Consider the following 16,895-nt stretch of genomic DNA (forward strand, 5'->3'; position numbering starts at 1 on the left):
CTGAGCCCGAACTAGGTTCCCTGCGAATATTTTAGCACCGGGCTCCCCATGAACATTCGGCGTGCTAAACAGGTTGAGAGGCGGTGCCCATCTGTCCACACTCCAGGGCAGTAGCAACGGCACTTCCTGCCGGCTGCGCTTCAGGCCAACCAGTGATCCCTGGCGCGAGGGTGTCACTGCGTTTAGGCAACTGATGAACTCGCGCGGGTAATGACCTTGCGTGCATTCAAGTTCAATAGTGGGCGTGACAGGGAATGAGGAAAGGTGCAGCTGACTCATATCGTTTCATATCGCCAGATCATATCGTTACCACTGAAGTACACTGTAGTGCGTGGCGGGGGAGCTACACACATGCATTGGGCAGAAAGAACGAAATGTAAACCCCGCAACCTGGAAACAATCTCTCAACAGTATTTGTGTATTTATTTTTCTTTTCTTTTTCGGGATCTACTGAGAAAGTCTCAAAGTTTGACCAGTCGTTGTGATCGATGGGTTGGCGACCACTAGTCTAGGGGAAACCACTGTCTGCCCGCCAAGCTGTGTCTCACGTTTGCTTAGATGCAGTGTAATGACCTCCAATACAACCCACAATGTAAAATATCAAGCAGTACACAATGTATGTTTAAACGATTACACTTTATAAATTTTACTGTGACTATGGGGTTAGTAGAAAAACAAAAATCTTGTGTGTATCCTTATCGAAGACCTGAAATACCAGATACTACAACATCAACAAGTTGACCTTCATCTGTTCCACTAGTTATATCATTAAGGAACTTTAAATTATTTATTGAACTTGGTTTCCCTCTCAAGTCCATGTAGGACCTATCCAATCCTATTAATACATTAGTGTTATCAGGTACAGGTGATTTATCACATTTCGGTCCCATTCATTTCTTCAGTACAGATTTTGTTTTGAGTTGATAATTTCGTTCAGCCCATTCATTGTGGATTTGAGCTTTGAAAGCTTTTTTCCCCTTAAGACAGATACAAAATGTTCATGTAGTTTCTAAGTCTGTAGGGGACCCAGATTTTGAAATTCACCTGATCTTTGGGCTTGGTGCTTTTATAGTGGCAACACCTTTTAAGTTATCTTGCTAGCCATGACTAAACCACTTTTTTTGTGACATTTGATCATATTTTTAACACCCTTTCTCTAAAGATATTTTCAGTTCCATTATCATCAAATAACTTATTCCAGTGCATTGATCCATTGCTCCAGAAAACACTATTAATGCTGCATAAATTTTCATCAGTGGATTTATCCTCCACATTATTGTCATTCATTTGGGTTTCCCAGTCTTTATGTAGATTGAAATTCTCATAATTATTGATTTACCCTCATTACTCTCTTATTCTTTGTATCAATAAGCCAATAATGGGACCAATTGATATTTCATCCAAAAACATCTCTCATTTCCCAATAACATCATCTCTTCCCATGAACATGCCACTTGTATTCATGAGTTGAAAGTGCACAGCTCTTGTAAAGTTGAGGCAGTGGAAGATAATTAGACCCTTTGAATTTTTGTTTCAATACATTAGGGACATTATGGAGTCCAGTACCTTGCTTGAGAGGCCCACTATCTGTCACTTCAAACATTCTCCCTCTACCAGCAGCCTATTATCATTTCAGTGTTCACTCTCTAAGTGTATGCTGCAGCAGCATGTTAAGAATTCTTAGAGAGCGCCTTTAAAACTTCCATTCTGGAAAACCTAGAAGGACGAGTGCAGTAGTGGTGCATGGGAACACCACCATCTTCCAGATAGCACACTACCCAAGCGTGGAAATGGATCCCTGTTCTTTCACTACTGTCTGGATAATAATCTAGTAAACTTCCATCTAATATTAATTTGAGAGCACCAACTATCTATATTTTCCATAGATGATGACTGACCTGCTAAGTTCCTCCAGCATTTTGTGTGCGTTGCTTTTACCATTGGCACTGCAATGCTTGAAGACAACGACACTCTACCACCTTAGTATAGGCACTAAATGCTGTTGTTTTTACCGGTTAACAGCTGGTGTCATTTGGTTGGTTTCCCTTGTAATTATCTCACAAGAATAATATACTGAAACACACACAAAATGCTGCGGGAACCCAGCAGGTCAGGCAGCTCTGTGGAGAGGAATAAACAGTCGACGTTTCAGGCTGAAACCCTTCATCAGGACTGGAAAGGAAGAAGAAAGAAGCCCACATAAGAAGGTGGGGTGGGGAAGGGAAGCAGTACAATGTGGCAGGTGATAGATGTGGAGGTGAGGTGTTGAAGTGAGAAGCTTGGAGAAAGTGATAGATGGAAAAGGTAAAGGGTTAAAGAAAAAGGAATCTGATAGGAGAGGAGAAAGGGAAGGAGGAGAGGTACCAGAAGGTGAGGAGGAGGGAAGGGTTAAGAGTGGAGGCCAGAATAGGGAATTGAAAAAGAGAGAAGGGGCAGGGGAGAGAATTACAGAAATCAGTGGTCAGGTTGGAGGCTACCCAGATGGAGTATGAGGTGTTGCTCCTCCAACCTGAGAATGGCCTCATTATGGCCAAATGCGACAGGTAGGATTTCCGCATTCCAATTCCAGCACGTTGTGTCCATCAGGAAATCCTAGCTGTCGCATTTGTACTGCTCCCCCATTCCCCCCACCTGGCCTCACCGATCACCTGTCAGTCTGTACTGCTCCCCCATTCCCCCCACCTGGCTTCACCGATCACCTGTCAGCCTGTACTGCTCCCCCATTCCCCACACCTGGCTTCACCGATCACCTGTCAGCCTGTACTGCTCCCCCATTCCCCCCACCTGGCTTCACTGATCACCTGTCAGTCTGTACTGCTCCCCCATTCCCCCCACCTGGCTTCACCGATCACCTGTCAGCCTGTACTGCTCCCCCATTCCCCACACCTGGCTTCACCGATCACCTGTCAGTCTGTACTGCTCCCCCATTTCTCCCACCTGGCCTCACCGATCACCTGTCAGTCTGTACTGCTCCCCCATTCCCCCCACCTGGCTTCACCGATCACCTGTCAGCCTGTACTGCTCCCCCATTCCCCCCACCTGGCTTCACCGATCACCTGTCAGCCTGTACTGCTCCCCCATTCCCCACACCTGGCTTCACTGATCACCTGTCAGTCTGTACTGCTCCCCCATTCCCCCCACCTGGCTTCACCGATCACCTGTCAGCCTGTACTGCTCCCCCATTCCCCACACCTGGCTTCACTGATCACTTGTCAGTCTGTACTGCTCCCCCATTTCTCCCACCTGGCTTCACTGATCACCTGTCAGTCTGTACTGCTCCCCCATTCCCCCCACCTGGCTTCACTGATCACTTGTCAGTCTGTACTGCTCCCCCATTTCTCCCACCTGGCTTCACTGATCACTTGTCAGTCTGTACTGCTCCCCCATTCCCGACACCTGGCTTCACCGATCACCTGTCAGTCTGTACTGCTCCCCCATTCCCCCCACCTGGCTTCACCGATCACCTGTCAGTCTGTACTGCTCCCCCATTTCTCCAACCTGGCTTCACTGATCACCTGTCAGTCTGTACTGCTCCCCCATTCCTCCCACCTGGCTTCACCGATCACCTGTCAGTCTGTACTGTTCCCCCATTCCCCCCAACCTGGCTTCACTGATCACCTGTTAGTCTGTACTGCTCCCCCATTCCCCCCACCTGGCTTCACCGATCACCTGTTAGTCTGTATTGCTCCCCCATTCCCCACACCTGGCTTCACCGATCACCTGTCAGTCTGTACTGCTCCCCAACCCCCCCCCATCCACCTACTTAATCTAGCTTCTTCCCCTTCCTTTCCAGTCCTGATGAAGTCTTGGCCTGAAACATTGAGAGTTTATTCATTTTTGTAGATGCTGCCTGACCTGCTGAGTTCCTCCGGTATTGTGTTTTGCTCTGGATTTAGCATATACAGAATCTCTTGTGTTCTAATATATTGGAACAATACGTTCATTATCTGTATGGTCTGTTTTACATGGTAGCACACTGAAGTGAGAAGTGGAAAGTGTTAACTTTTGTAAATAATTCTGATTGGTTTGAAAGTGGGGAAAAATACTGATTGCCATGCACTGCAGTATACAAATATAGTTGTTTTGTTTTCTTCACCCCACCAGAGCTTGTCATTCACAGGAGATGTGGAGGTTCCAGGCTCTCCCTTTTCAGCTGCTGCTTCCTTTCAGTCCATCCAGTCTGCGTGTAAGGTCGTTACAGACAGCCAGTCCATCCACCGAGATGATGGCAACGTGCTCCTGATCAATAAGAATACTCCTCAGAAATCTCCAGTGGACATGAAAATGAGTCCAACGATGGAAGAAACATGGAAGACTTCCAGTCAGCCTTCACCAATCTCCTTTCAAGGTTCTGTTGCTGAAGCTGCAGGCAGCTGCAGTCGCTCCTCGTCGGGTTATGATGAGGGTAGTGGTTTAACTAAAGAGAATGTTAGTAATTGGAAGCTCACTCAGAGAAATGACAATGATGAGGATGACTGTGCCAGAGATATGTTTATTACTGAGAACAATATTAACCAGCTTCAGGGAAGGGCAATGCCAGTTTTCACATTGACAAACACTCAGTTGCAGCTTTCTGAAGAGTTCATTGATGATGACCCGGCTGAGATTTCTTTTTTTGCTGGTGGCTCAGAGGCATTTTCACCATGTTACCATGGGCTGGGGAATGGTGCAAAGGGATCCATTAGTTACAATCCGTTAGTGGCTTCACCTTTGGTAAACGCTAGGTTGGGAAATCTAAGCTGTGAACACAAATCAAGTAACTATGTCAATGATAATATGTATCAGGGTTCAGAGGGTGACCTTGAATTTGAAGGTGAGAGTGACCTTAATGGCAATGGTCGACCAATTGACACAGTGGACTTATTTGAGGTAAAGGCACAAGCCAATCGGCTACATGAGTGCTACAGCAAATCTGAGACGAGCTCTCTACTGAACAATCAGTCACAGAGCAGCTCATTGACCAACCTTGGGCTCAATGGCTTACCTGACACAACATCGTTTAGGATGGCCAATTCGGCTGATCAATCTGAAGCCAGTTCAATGGTGAACTTTCCCACATACTCTGTACGCTCCGAGTCCAGTTCTGCTTTGCAGTTTGGTGATGTGATTGAGCAGCTTGAGCAGCTGAGTTACCCTCCCACCACAACAGAAGACTCGAGTAGTGAGTTTGGATCATGGGATTCAGATAGCGGAGCCCCTCTCGACAGCAGTTTATTTTACAGTAACCCCTTCGCACAGGTTGCCACAAGTAATTTCACATTCAATTTCAAGAATGAGGTTAATGGATGTACACTAGGAGAGCAGGAGGAAAAGGGCAGTCTGAATGAAACTCTTCCTCTACAATGATGCACATGTAGTGTAGGGAATTACTGATCTGCTAATTTCAGTTTAATGGCTTGGGTGACAACAACATTTTAAAAATCATTATGAATATCAAAAGGATGGTATTAAAATATAAACATTCCCATGCTAGTTTACTCTACTCACTTTATGTTTGAAAGTTTTGAACACTTGGGCCAGCCTTTTGCACAAAATTTATAGAAGTATTCTGTTCATGTAAGGTTTTGGCAACAGGCCCAGTGGACTTTCCAGTGCCTTAGTAACTGGAACATTGACACTATGTATATGCATTTATACTCTGAACCAAATGAGTTCTTTATATAATTACATAGATATATTATTTCTTTAAAGATGCCAACCAACACTGAGGCATAGTTTTCTGTTAAAGTGCAAAATACATCCACAATGCTGTGAAGTTGTCTGTGGGAAGTGCTGTATTGGTGGAGCTCGGGGGGCACACAGAACCTAATAGATGGTAGTAATGGGCTGTTGTATAGACTTCTGTGGAACTGATTTACCCAAGCTAAACTATCTAAAAGCAAAGTATCTTCCTGTTTATGTAATAATGCAACTGATGGGGAATTGACTAACATTGGTAAAACCTGTGGAGCACTCTTACAAATCAAGTGGGAAAATTAATATGCGATACAAGTAGATGGGAACTCTAACGTGTAGAAAGCTTGATGGGAACATGAATATCCCAAGGAAGTTAAATATTTTGTATGAAATGGAAGCTCGCTGTGAGATGGTGGCTTTTTTCCATGACTTCAACTCTGAGCCCATCAGTCTAATGTCAGGTCATAGATTCAAGGCAAAATGGTTCCCCTGGTTATCTGTGGCAGTGAAGCAGTAGGTGCCTACCCATAAACAAATTCTGCAGTTTTGCTACTTGTCTGGTTTCTTCTTCCTGGCTTTTAACTTGGGTGTTTGAAATTCTCTCTAATTCACTAGTGCTGATTCTTTTGCCATTCATTCCTGATCACTAGTAAAGTTGGCATATGAACCTTGGTATTTTATGCTACTGTCCCTTCTTGTATCCTTGCCATTTGGACTCTATTTGTGCATTTATGCTGTCTCCATTCCAGTGTTGGTGGCACTTATTTAGCCATCTCTGCCCTATTCTCTCCATTCCTCTGGATTGATTTTTCTCTACATTTTAAAAACATCAGTGTTTTAGATTCTAGTCATTTTTCTCTTTGGTACAGCCTAAGCTCTTTTTTCCCCTTCATTATTTATCTTTAATACGGACCACTTTGATGTTCATTACATTAAAGGTACTTGCAAGTTCTTAGTTCTGCTGTTGTCATAGGGTACACTTGGGTGATGCAATCCTCTAAGCACTAGTTAATTTTGGTTGATAACTGGTTGAATGAAAATGCTGTTTTAGAAGGAGTTGGTGACTGCAAAAGATCATTTACTAGTCTTGTCAACTGTGATTTTTGCATTACTTGTTCCTTAAGTGTCAGAAGTAAAAGATGTATGTATTGACACCAACGTTTGAACTTATTTCCAAGGTATTGACAAGGATTGCAATCCCTACTGAAGTTTGTTCAGAGTTGCTTGGAAATGTATTGATGATAGAACTGATTTAACTTGGTAGCAATCCATTTGGGCTGTGTTCTTCTGAAAGGTTACCATAAAACCCCATCTGGTTCATTAATGATCTTCAGAGAAGGAAACTTGTTGCCCTTCTCCAATCTGGCCTGTATGTGACTTGGAGCCAACAATATGTTTGACCCAGGTTTTGGTGCAATTGGAGATGGATAAAAAACGCTGATATTACCAGCAATGGCCACATTCCAAAATCAGGTTTATTATCACAGTTTCATAATGTGAAAATTGTTGTTTTGCAGCAGCAGTACAGTGCAAGGACATAAAATTACAGAATAAAATATACAAGAAAATATCGAGGGAGTGTTCATGGGTTCAGAAATCTGATGGTGAAAGGGAAGAAGCTGTTCTTGAATCACAGTATAGGTCTTAGGCTCTTGTACTGCTCCCTGATGGTAGTAATGAGAAGAGGGAGTGTCCTGGTGATGGATGCCACCTACTTGAGGCACCACTTCTTGATGTCCTTGATGTGGGGCAGAGGGAGGGTTGTTCCCATGATGGAGCTAGCTGGGTCCATAACCCTCCGAAGCCTTTTTTGATCCTGTCCATTGGAGTCTCTGTATCAGGCTGTGATGCAACCAGTCTGAATATTCTCCATGTATATCTGTAGAAATTTGCACGAGCCTTTGACGTACCAAATCTCTAATAACTCTTAATGAAGTGGAACTGTTATTATGCCGTGATTGGATCGATGTGTTGAGCGCCGGATTGATCCTTCGAGATGCTGACACCCAAGAACTTGAAGCTGCTCACTCAATGAGGACTGACTATCCTTTCCTGAAGTCCACAATCAGTTCCTTGTTCTTGCTGATGTCCAAGCTGTTGTTATGACATCGCTCAACCAGCTGATCTCACTCCTCATTGCCATCTGAGATTTTACCAGCCATGGTGTCTTCTGTGAACTTAGATGGCATTTGAGCTGTGCTTATCCACGAATGAACGTAAATCACACTAAAGTTGTGTCATGGTAGTTGCTAACCGAGAAAGGAAATGCACTAAGAACTGTGGTGATATTAAGGACTTTTAAGAAGAAAGCTTCATCTGACTCATGAACCAAACCCTACATTGTCCTGTAAGGCAAGAAAAGACGATCCATTCGGATATCAAGAGCCACAGAAGGGGGAAGGTATAAAGGATCCCTGAGCCTCGAGTTCCAGTGATTTGAACCACACTTCCTGAAATGAGAAAAGGTGTCTGAGCCCATTTGATTTTTTACAAGGTTTCTGACACACAGTGCTCTGGGGTAGTTAGAATATTCTTTATCTGTACTATCTAACTTGTTGATTTTTTCCAAACAGTTTGAATCTGTAGGTTAGATACAAGTCCATTTTCCTTATTCTGGAATTAACTAGCTGTTAGGAATTAATTCTATTGCATTTACTTCCATAAAGTCTACTGTTAATCATTTCTAAACTATAAAGCTTTGTGATACAAAATCTTTTGCTAAATTCTATTTGTTTTGTTACCCTTTATTGCATCCCCCAAGCACTTTTTAAAATATTTTAAATGGTACTGTAAATAATGCCTGGGAATATTTTATTTCCAAGGGTTTCTTGGTAAAAGCTCCATTTTAATGCACTTTAACATGTTTACAAGAAAACTGTGGTTTTCCATTTGATTTGTGCAGCTTCAAAAATGCCTTTTGTGATAGTTAATCATTTAATATTGACCTCAACCAGAAAGCAGATGACATGATACGTGAGCAAAGTACTTGTGTTTTCTTGCTAAAGGACACTACAGCATCCTGAATAAATACTATCAAATAATGTATAGAAGGTGCTCACACCAGTGCTTAGAATGTTAATGGGATTCCAATAAATCTACAGTTTTCCAGTTTTGGCATAGACAGTAATGTGTTGAATGAGTAGATGTAACCTCCAAGTTGGTTGTGTAATTTGGGGGAGCATTAAACATTTTGGTGGTGTGGTGAAGGCAAATGCTCCAATCTGCTGCAAAGTGCAAGATCGAATGAGAAACCGTTGCTGAAATTTGGAATTGGTGATGCCGAGTGGGTTGTCATTTCCCTTTTTGTCTTCCAGTTATGTGCATTTGTTTTAATTGTATCTGTGTCACAAAGTGAAGAGATTCTATTTTATATAGTCAGGATCAACCAGGCTTACAGAAGTTAAGTATATGCAGTAAGCAGGACTTTACTGGAAGAGTCTCACTGAAAACTGGCATTAGATGCCCAGCCATTTTAGTACTGATGTGTGAGTACATTTTAGTACTTGCATCAGTAAGTGATTTTCTCTCCCACCTCCACTCCACCATTATGATGATTGAGTATTGAGGCTAATTAGTACCGATAGGAGTGCTGCTTGGTGATGGGCATTGAATGATTGCAACACCATTTTCTTTATTTCCTCCTGCTCTTCATCTTAAATAACTAGGACATCACACCTCTTCCTGGAGTGCCAAATCCCATGCCTTCCCTTTCAGACCAATTACAGGCTCCTTAAGAACATATCAACTGGTTGTGGTACTTAGAACAGCTGCATTTGAATTTAAAGCTAAGAGTCATTTGTGTTTCTCAAAGTGCCTTGTCCCTATATAGATGTTAGGACCAACCTGTACGGGTACAGGATGTCCCAGTGCATTGTCTAAATATGTATCTTTTTTAAACTAAATTTCTATGTGCAATTGCTGGCTTGAATTATTGAGTACTAATTGGTGTATTAAAACAAACATAGTTCATGAATTTTATGAAGTGGATGAAATCTAAATGGCATCTCATTCTCATTATTGTCATTGGGGTGGGTATGAGAAGGTAATTCTTATTTTAACATATTGATCTAATTATGATTAAAATTTGCTGCAGAGCTTGGATTTAGCTTTACAGTTGTCAGTACATTGCTGGTAATTGACATTCAGCAACTGGAATTTCAATGGCTAACAAGTTGGCTAAAACATTACAGAAGCCTTGATCAATAGAGATTTTAAGAGCTTCGAAGATGGGTCATTTTACAGAAGCAGTGGCTGAATGACAGTGTCTAGTGCAAAACTGAGTTTAACTAGATGTACATTGTTCATAAAATTGAAGTTGCTTTCTGTTCAGTTCTGATAATTTAAGTCCTATGTTCAATAAGTCCACGTTCTTTCCATATGCTCTCCGATCTGTATACAAGTGTTAATTGGGTGCCATGGGTTGGGGTTGCTAGGAAAATGGAATCTTAATGTTTTAATGAGGTTTGCATTTTATTTTTAAAAAGAAATCACTACATGAAATTGTAATGAATTGGGTTAGAGTGGGGAAAACTGAATAGGTTAATTATTCCTCAGCACTGGCGTATGCAACTTCCTTAATTATCCCATGTAGAGTGAAGGTGATTTCAAAGGAGGATGTGTGTAGAATGGGGAGAAACAGAAGCATGAATCAGTATCAGGTTACAGTACAGAAGGAGCAATTTGTCCCATTGATTCAATGCTGACTTTAAGTAAGAGCATTCCAACTGATCTCTTGCTCCTTCCCGCTACCAGCTCCATGATTAAATGTGCATCCATTTCTCCCTCTACAGTGATTCTAACTATGCTGAAAATTGTAGTTTTCCTTGTGTCACTTCTGCTGTTGTTAAGTACCTTCATTCAGTGACTGCTGGTTCTTGTCCCGATAACCAAAGGGAACAGTTTCTCTGTAGTTCTCTATCTAGTCCCTTCAAGATATTAAATGGCTCCATAAGTTCTCTCCTAACTCAGTTCTAAGAGGAGCAACCCTGTCTTCAGTTCATCTATAAGACTGAAGACTCTAGTCTCTGTAATCTCTTCTGCACCATCTCTAGCCTTTTCTGAAATATGCTCAAGATTGGACCAGACTGTGACTGGAAAGTTTTGCTATGACTTTATGGTTCTTGTACTCTAATGATCAGGATCCCATATGCTCTTTAGACCATTCTCTTAATGTTTGCTCTTTAATAATGGGCACATGGATTAAACTTGACCCACAGAAGAAACTGAATGGAATCATTGTCTATTTTCACATTGCAGTTTGATGCTTTTGCTGGTACAACTCCATGGCATCTGGTTATGTTGTCTTATTTGTGTTCCATGCAGTCAGGGATGATGGACATGGATGGTTTTTGTCATTGAGTTTAGGACCTGAGTTGGAAGCATTACAGCTGTGGGAAACATTCAAGTGCTTTTGGTCCACTTTAGTGCCATTCAGCACTAAGTAGCAGGAGTTTATTTAATGAGAAATAATTACCACCTTCACCTGTGTTTGTCAGTTGCCAATAATTTTCTGTGCCAAAATGAAGAACATTGCGACAGGACGACTCAGAACCGTGTACATCTATTCTGAATCGGATAACTGGTGCTCCTTTTTCTTGCATTACTAGTAAGAATATTGGTCACAGATTTAAAATGAATTGCAACAGGTTTGCAAATTGGTGTCTGCAAAGATTCATTATCTGTTGAAAAATAATTGGTTTTGTGAGTGCATCACAGATGCATTGGGAATTTTAATAATTTTGTAATTTTATATATCAACAAAATAAACAAGAGAAATTATATTTCTGCTTTACTGTTTTTTGTGTGTATTTAATCTAATTTGCCATTTGTGTTCATTAGCTCTGTTCCTGCTGATATATTTATAGACTTTCTTGTACCATTAAAAGAGAATGCAGCAATAACAGGAAGGCAGAATCTAAAAGTGTATTTAGAGTTTCTATAGAATTCTAGTAATTTTACACATGTCACTTTCTGAAAGAAATAAATGCTTTAAGTAATTTGCATATGTGTCCTTACAGTTGTGATGATGACAAATTCGGTTGCATCTTTTCCATGCTTTCTAGATGAACATAATTTGTTACTTTTTAGAATCTACTTGGCAGTTTTTGAAAAAAAAGTTTCCATGGGGCCCTAAAGCTTGTGTACTGTACAAATCTTTTGTTTCCTGAGTTCCAAGGTCTGCAACATTGGCAACATTTAAAAGCCATTTTAGAAAAGTAGGTGGATGCAGGGCTATGGGCAAAATCTGGGGTGTTCAGACTAGATCGCTGGACTACATGTCAACATGGGTGAGTTGGATTGAAGACCCTGCTTGCATGTTTTACTCTGGAGTCCCATATCCATGGAGTCCATAGTAAAGTAATTCTTGTAGAATGATCACCAACTTTTTTGTGTTTAAAGTGATTATTCTGAATAATTTGGGCACTAAAATAACCCACTTTATTGGTGCATTTCATGTTCCTGTGGTGCATTTCTTCTTGATTTGAAACAAGGGACTTCATTAAGTTTTGAACTGCCCTGTATTCAACTTGCTTTCTAGTTCCCTACCATCAGTGGTGGGGAAGACCCTACAAACATTTTTGAGGGTGAGATTTAACGATCACTTGGAAAGGCTTTGTCAAGGGCAAAGTCTGTTTAGCAAATCTGAATCTTTGATATTGGTCTTCGTTGGTTGGGGCATTAAATACAGAAGCAGGGGGATTATACTGCAACTTTAAATATTTGTGCCCAGTAATAGTTTAGGACTGAGTAATAGCAAAAATCTAAGCTTACAAATTTGGAGCCTTGGGCATGTTTGTGAATTTGATCATTTGTGCGTAGTTATTTTCTGGTTTTGATTACTTTGCTATTATGTCACCCTAATTTCTCTTAAAAGCTGTATGGCTCGGAGAGGAATAGTCCAAACTTGGCTATAAGAAGCTGGAAAGCTGCAAATTTCAAATTTGAATCAGAAGTTTGCAACAGTTAGAGCAGCAATGTACCAGACATTAAAATGTAGCCATTGAATTTTGGCAGAGCATGGTTATGATTCATAATTTTGCCTGCTGAGATTATCATGTAAAATATAAATAGTTTTTTATAGGTGTACATCTAATATGAGATATGAACATTAAAAAGAAATAGTTCATCACTTGCCCCTGCTCTGAATGTTTTGCAGTAAAAATTGCATGTGAATTAAATATGCTGTAGGTCATTGTTCAAAGGGCAGGTAATTTGATATCTCTGCTGCCAGTTAGATGCCTGAGGCAAAACAATAAGCCAGAGAAGGAACATGGTGAAGAATAATCAGGGTTCAAGAGGCTTTTTATTTGCAGTTTAACAGGCTGAAGTCCTATGTCATCTTCAACTGTCTATCATATGTCGTAATAAAGTTCAAAGCCAGAACTTTTTATTAGAATGCAGAGAAGAGGAAATCCAAGTGTTTTCCATGGAAACTACTGCCTTCATGCATGTCCGTGTGTTTCTCCACTGAGAACTTAGAAGCATTTTTGCTTCTGTTCTTGGATTTTCACTAGCAAGAAACACTTGATCTAAACCTGAATTCCAGATGAAGATTATTGTATTGACATGGTGTACAGTGAAAAATTTCTACAGTCATACAGAATTTCAGAAGGTTTTATCTTGGGACTCATCCCAGCCCAAAAAAAAGTTTAGGAGCTGATTGACCTCCTTTTCTAGTCAACAAATTGCACTAGGGGGTTTTCTTTGGATTTTTGATTGAAGAATCTGAGCAATGCGGTCAACATTCTCCCAGTCTTAACGAAGGGTCTTGGCCCAAACCTGTTTATTCCCCAATGCAGATGATGCCAGACTTGCTGAGTTCCTCCTGTATTTTTGTATGTCACTGCACTGAAGATTTTCAGCAACTGCAGAATCTCTTGTGTTTAAATCTTGTACAAGAGTTTGTCTTGCTATTTTATCCTTTTGAATTCAAATTTCAGGAATGTGGTTCAATTTCTTAATCCCAGTATTTTATTTTTCAGTCTGTTGCAAAATTTGGCTGTGATTTGGAGCTTGAGAGTCTTTATTTTCAATACTGCACTAATGTGGCACCTAACATATATACATTTGGCATTAGGACTATGCAGTAAGGAAGCGCTTATTTACTTTGCAAGCTGTGTCACCCATCTGCATTTCATTTATACCCGAAACATGAGTGCCTATTTTCCCTCTTCAACACTTGTACACATTCCTTATTAACTAATTTTTTTTGTTTGTTTTGTTTTGCAGGGAAGACGTGCTTTAAAGTATAATTTCTGTGATTTGATTTAAAAATTCAGCCCTTCTCAGGAAATTGTTAATTAGGCAATGGCAGGTGTCTGTCAAGTTGGAATTTGTTCAGTGAATCCAGTGCCTGTTTTTTAAACAATTTGCACATCTTGTGTACTGGCACTTCAGTACAGAATGGAAGGGATGCTGCATTGTTTGAATTGCTAGTTTGCTAATGAGATAGTCTCTATGCCTTTGGGTGGATATGGAAGATCATATGAAACTGTTGGAAGAAACGCAAAGGAATTTTCCTGGATCCAGGCCAATTATTATTAAATAAAAATAAGCTTGTCATTCGTTGAATTGCTTTTGGGAGCTTGCTTTGTACATTATGCACATTTTCATACATTTCCAAAATGCCTTGGCTATGCAATCACTTTGGAAATTGGAAAACAATACGAGTTGATTGCTATTGTCCACTTTGCTTGCACTGAGAAACCACCTAGATAAAGATCAAAGGATTTTGATTTTTGCTGTCAAGTTCTGAGATGCAGCACAAGATCCAATATATTGATCATTACAGTCTTACAAAACCTTGCAAACACTCTGTATCATCTTGGAGCTGAGGGTAATAACCTATCTTTTCAATAAAGAATATTGCTTTTATGCAGGGTTGTCTATTTTTCTGAAAGATTTCACTAGGACTGATTAATTGTACTTTGCCATTCAAGTGAGCAGGTGCTTAAGACCAGTAACCCTACTTTCATCTTTGTCAATGTGAAAATGGCAATATTGAATAGAGATGAAACGGTATATCTAAAAAGTTAGTTAGTAGAGCTTGTGTTTTCTTGTGGGATAGGAAGGGAAGGATGCTATAAAGTTTTTGTTTTGATGGAAAACTTGTAAAGGAAGAAGTATAGTGGAATGATACACTTTAAATGATCAACTAAGCTTGTTTAGGTGCTGGGTCCATGTTTCTTCCAAATGTGATTTATATAATTTCTAGTACAAATGTTCCTGCCTTGCAGGGACATTTCAAAAAATTGTTGACTTTTTGTCTGTTATTGAGAAGGACAACGTAGATTTTTCTCCCATTTTCTGCTGACTACCATGTACTCATTTTTATACCTAACTCACTTTATCCTCCCTACATCACCATCAACTTCCGCACCATACACTGTCCTGAGTTCTACTACTCATCTACACACTAGCGGTAACTTAGTGCCCAAAACCAACCAGCACATTTTTGGGAGGTGGGAATAAGGTGGAGCACCAGGAGAAGACCTGTGCAGTCACAGGGAGAACATGCAAACTCCACATAGACATCCAGATAGAGATCAGGATGGAACCTGGGTCACCACAGATGGGCGGCAGAAGCTCTGCATACTCTGTATACAGTAGTTTCTCAGTAAAGTAGCCCAATGATTTTTTTTTAGTATTTGAGTATAATGACACTTAATGAATTTGAATGACACTTAAGTAAGGCTCATTAAAAGCTTCTTGAAAAGTCAACTAGAAGCTTTTTGACTGATGTGTATTTATACAACATTCTGTATTTAAAATGACCCTTTTATATCATTGCAGATAGTTTTAGAAATCATGTTTTTCATTCCATTTTATTTTCTTCCTTTTGAGCTTGTGCATGGTTCGAGAGGAATAAGAATCTTCCTCACTCTTTCTGTGTGAATTGTCCTGCTGACATTTAAACAAGGTGGTGTTTTACTGAGATCCATCATCTTATTATGCTTCACATCAAATTACTATAGATCAGAGCCCAAGGCACACTGGTTACCAATAGGCTCTGGGGAAAGAACTGATCCATTGACCCCGATTGCTTGAGAAAATATTGACAAGGCTGCCTTTTTTGAATGGGAATGTATTTGAATGGTACTCATCTGCTAAAAATGCACATTGAATCAGTAATTTTCTCAGTAAAACACAATGAAAGCTAGATTATTCAGCTTTTCAGCTTTTGTTTTCTTAGTGCTTCTATTAAACAGTAACAGTGAACAGCAAATTGGGAATTTAGCAGTGAGGGACCTGTCCAGTTGTGATTTAAAATAAAACCCCATCACAGATTTAGTAACATAGCTGCAGCAATAGCATGAAGTAAAATTGCTGGCATAAAACATTAAAAGTATATCTACGCTTTTAAGATGAAAAACCAAATGCTCGGCCATGATCAAGGGCAGAACTGAACAGAAAGCTGTGGGCTGGTATAAATAGATCCTGTAGGGTTTTAGAATATGTAGATACTGAAATTTGTAAAGGGACATTGCTGCACCTTAAATATCAAATAAAAATGAATGCTGGTCAGAACGAATGTATGGATTGAAATTGTGAATCAGTTATCAGATTACTTGAATGTGGAAATGTCTGAGCCCAGAAGGAGTTGATTTAGTCTGGGAATTGTCTGTCAAATGATGGAGAGAATAGGAAGTGAAAAGTGTATGGTCAGAGACTTGTACTGGGGATTTAAATGCTTCTATGACTGTCCATTCATTAAGTATCACATTCAAATTTTATTTGTTAGAACTTTATAATTTGAGAGTGGTGGTGGTGGGGTTTGGGAATGAGGAAAATTTTTTTTTAATTTAAGAGTAGAAAAATGAGGCAAAACTAATGACATTGAATATTTAACAGCTTTCTCCATTTAAGTAAGCTGTTAAATTTTAAAAGCAAAAGGGAGATGGAAGTATTTCTGTGAGACCAAAATACAGAGATGTCTCCAAGAGGACCACAACCATGTCATAAGGTTTGGAGGCCTGTGTGCCTCAGTGACCAGGAGAGTCATGTTGGCTGGAGTCAGGGCCTTGTGCTTTGACTCCTGGTAGTCTCGCCCATGCCGAGCAGATAGAGGCCAGACTCAGGGTGGTACACTGGTCCTCCAGGTGTTTCAACTCGGCTAACCTGACTGCTCAAAAAAAATTGTTATGGATACAGCAATAAAGGGGAAAAAAATCATTGCTGCCCTAAACGCCAGTGGCGTAACAGGCAGTAACTAAAATTAC

At 40.3% G+C, this 16,895-nt stretch overlaps 1 protein-coding gene across 4 annotated transcripts in view; it reads left to right on the forward strand.

Annotated features, from left to right (window-relative positions):
* Positions 1 to 16,895, forward strand: part of farp2 (FERM, RhoGEF and pleckstrin domain protein 2) — a 242,812-nt gene that overhangs the window by 132,016 nt on the left and 93,901 nt on the right. For all 4 annotated transcript variants that reach the window (XR_009508090.1, XR_009508099.1, XM_059951181.1 and 1 more), the window contains exon 13: positions 4,105 to 4,348. Coding sequence is in view for 2 of the 4 variants with exons in the window: in XM_059951181.1 (XP_059807164.1) it covers positions 4,105 to 4,348 (244 nt within the window). In the remaining 2 variants the exon portion in view is untranslated. The remainder of the gene's footprint in view (positions 1 to 4,104; positions 4,349 to 16,895) is intronic.

This window comes from Hypanus sabinus, chromosome 2 (assembly GCF_030144855.1).
Source record: "Hypanus sabinus isolate sHypSab1 chromosome 2, sHypSab1.hap1, whole genome shotgun sequence".
In the NCBI taxonomy this organism is placed as follows: Eukaryota; Metazoa; Chordata; class Chondrichthyes; order Myliobatiformes; family Dasyatidae; genus Hypanus; species Hypanus sabinus.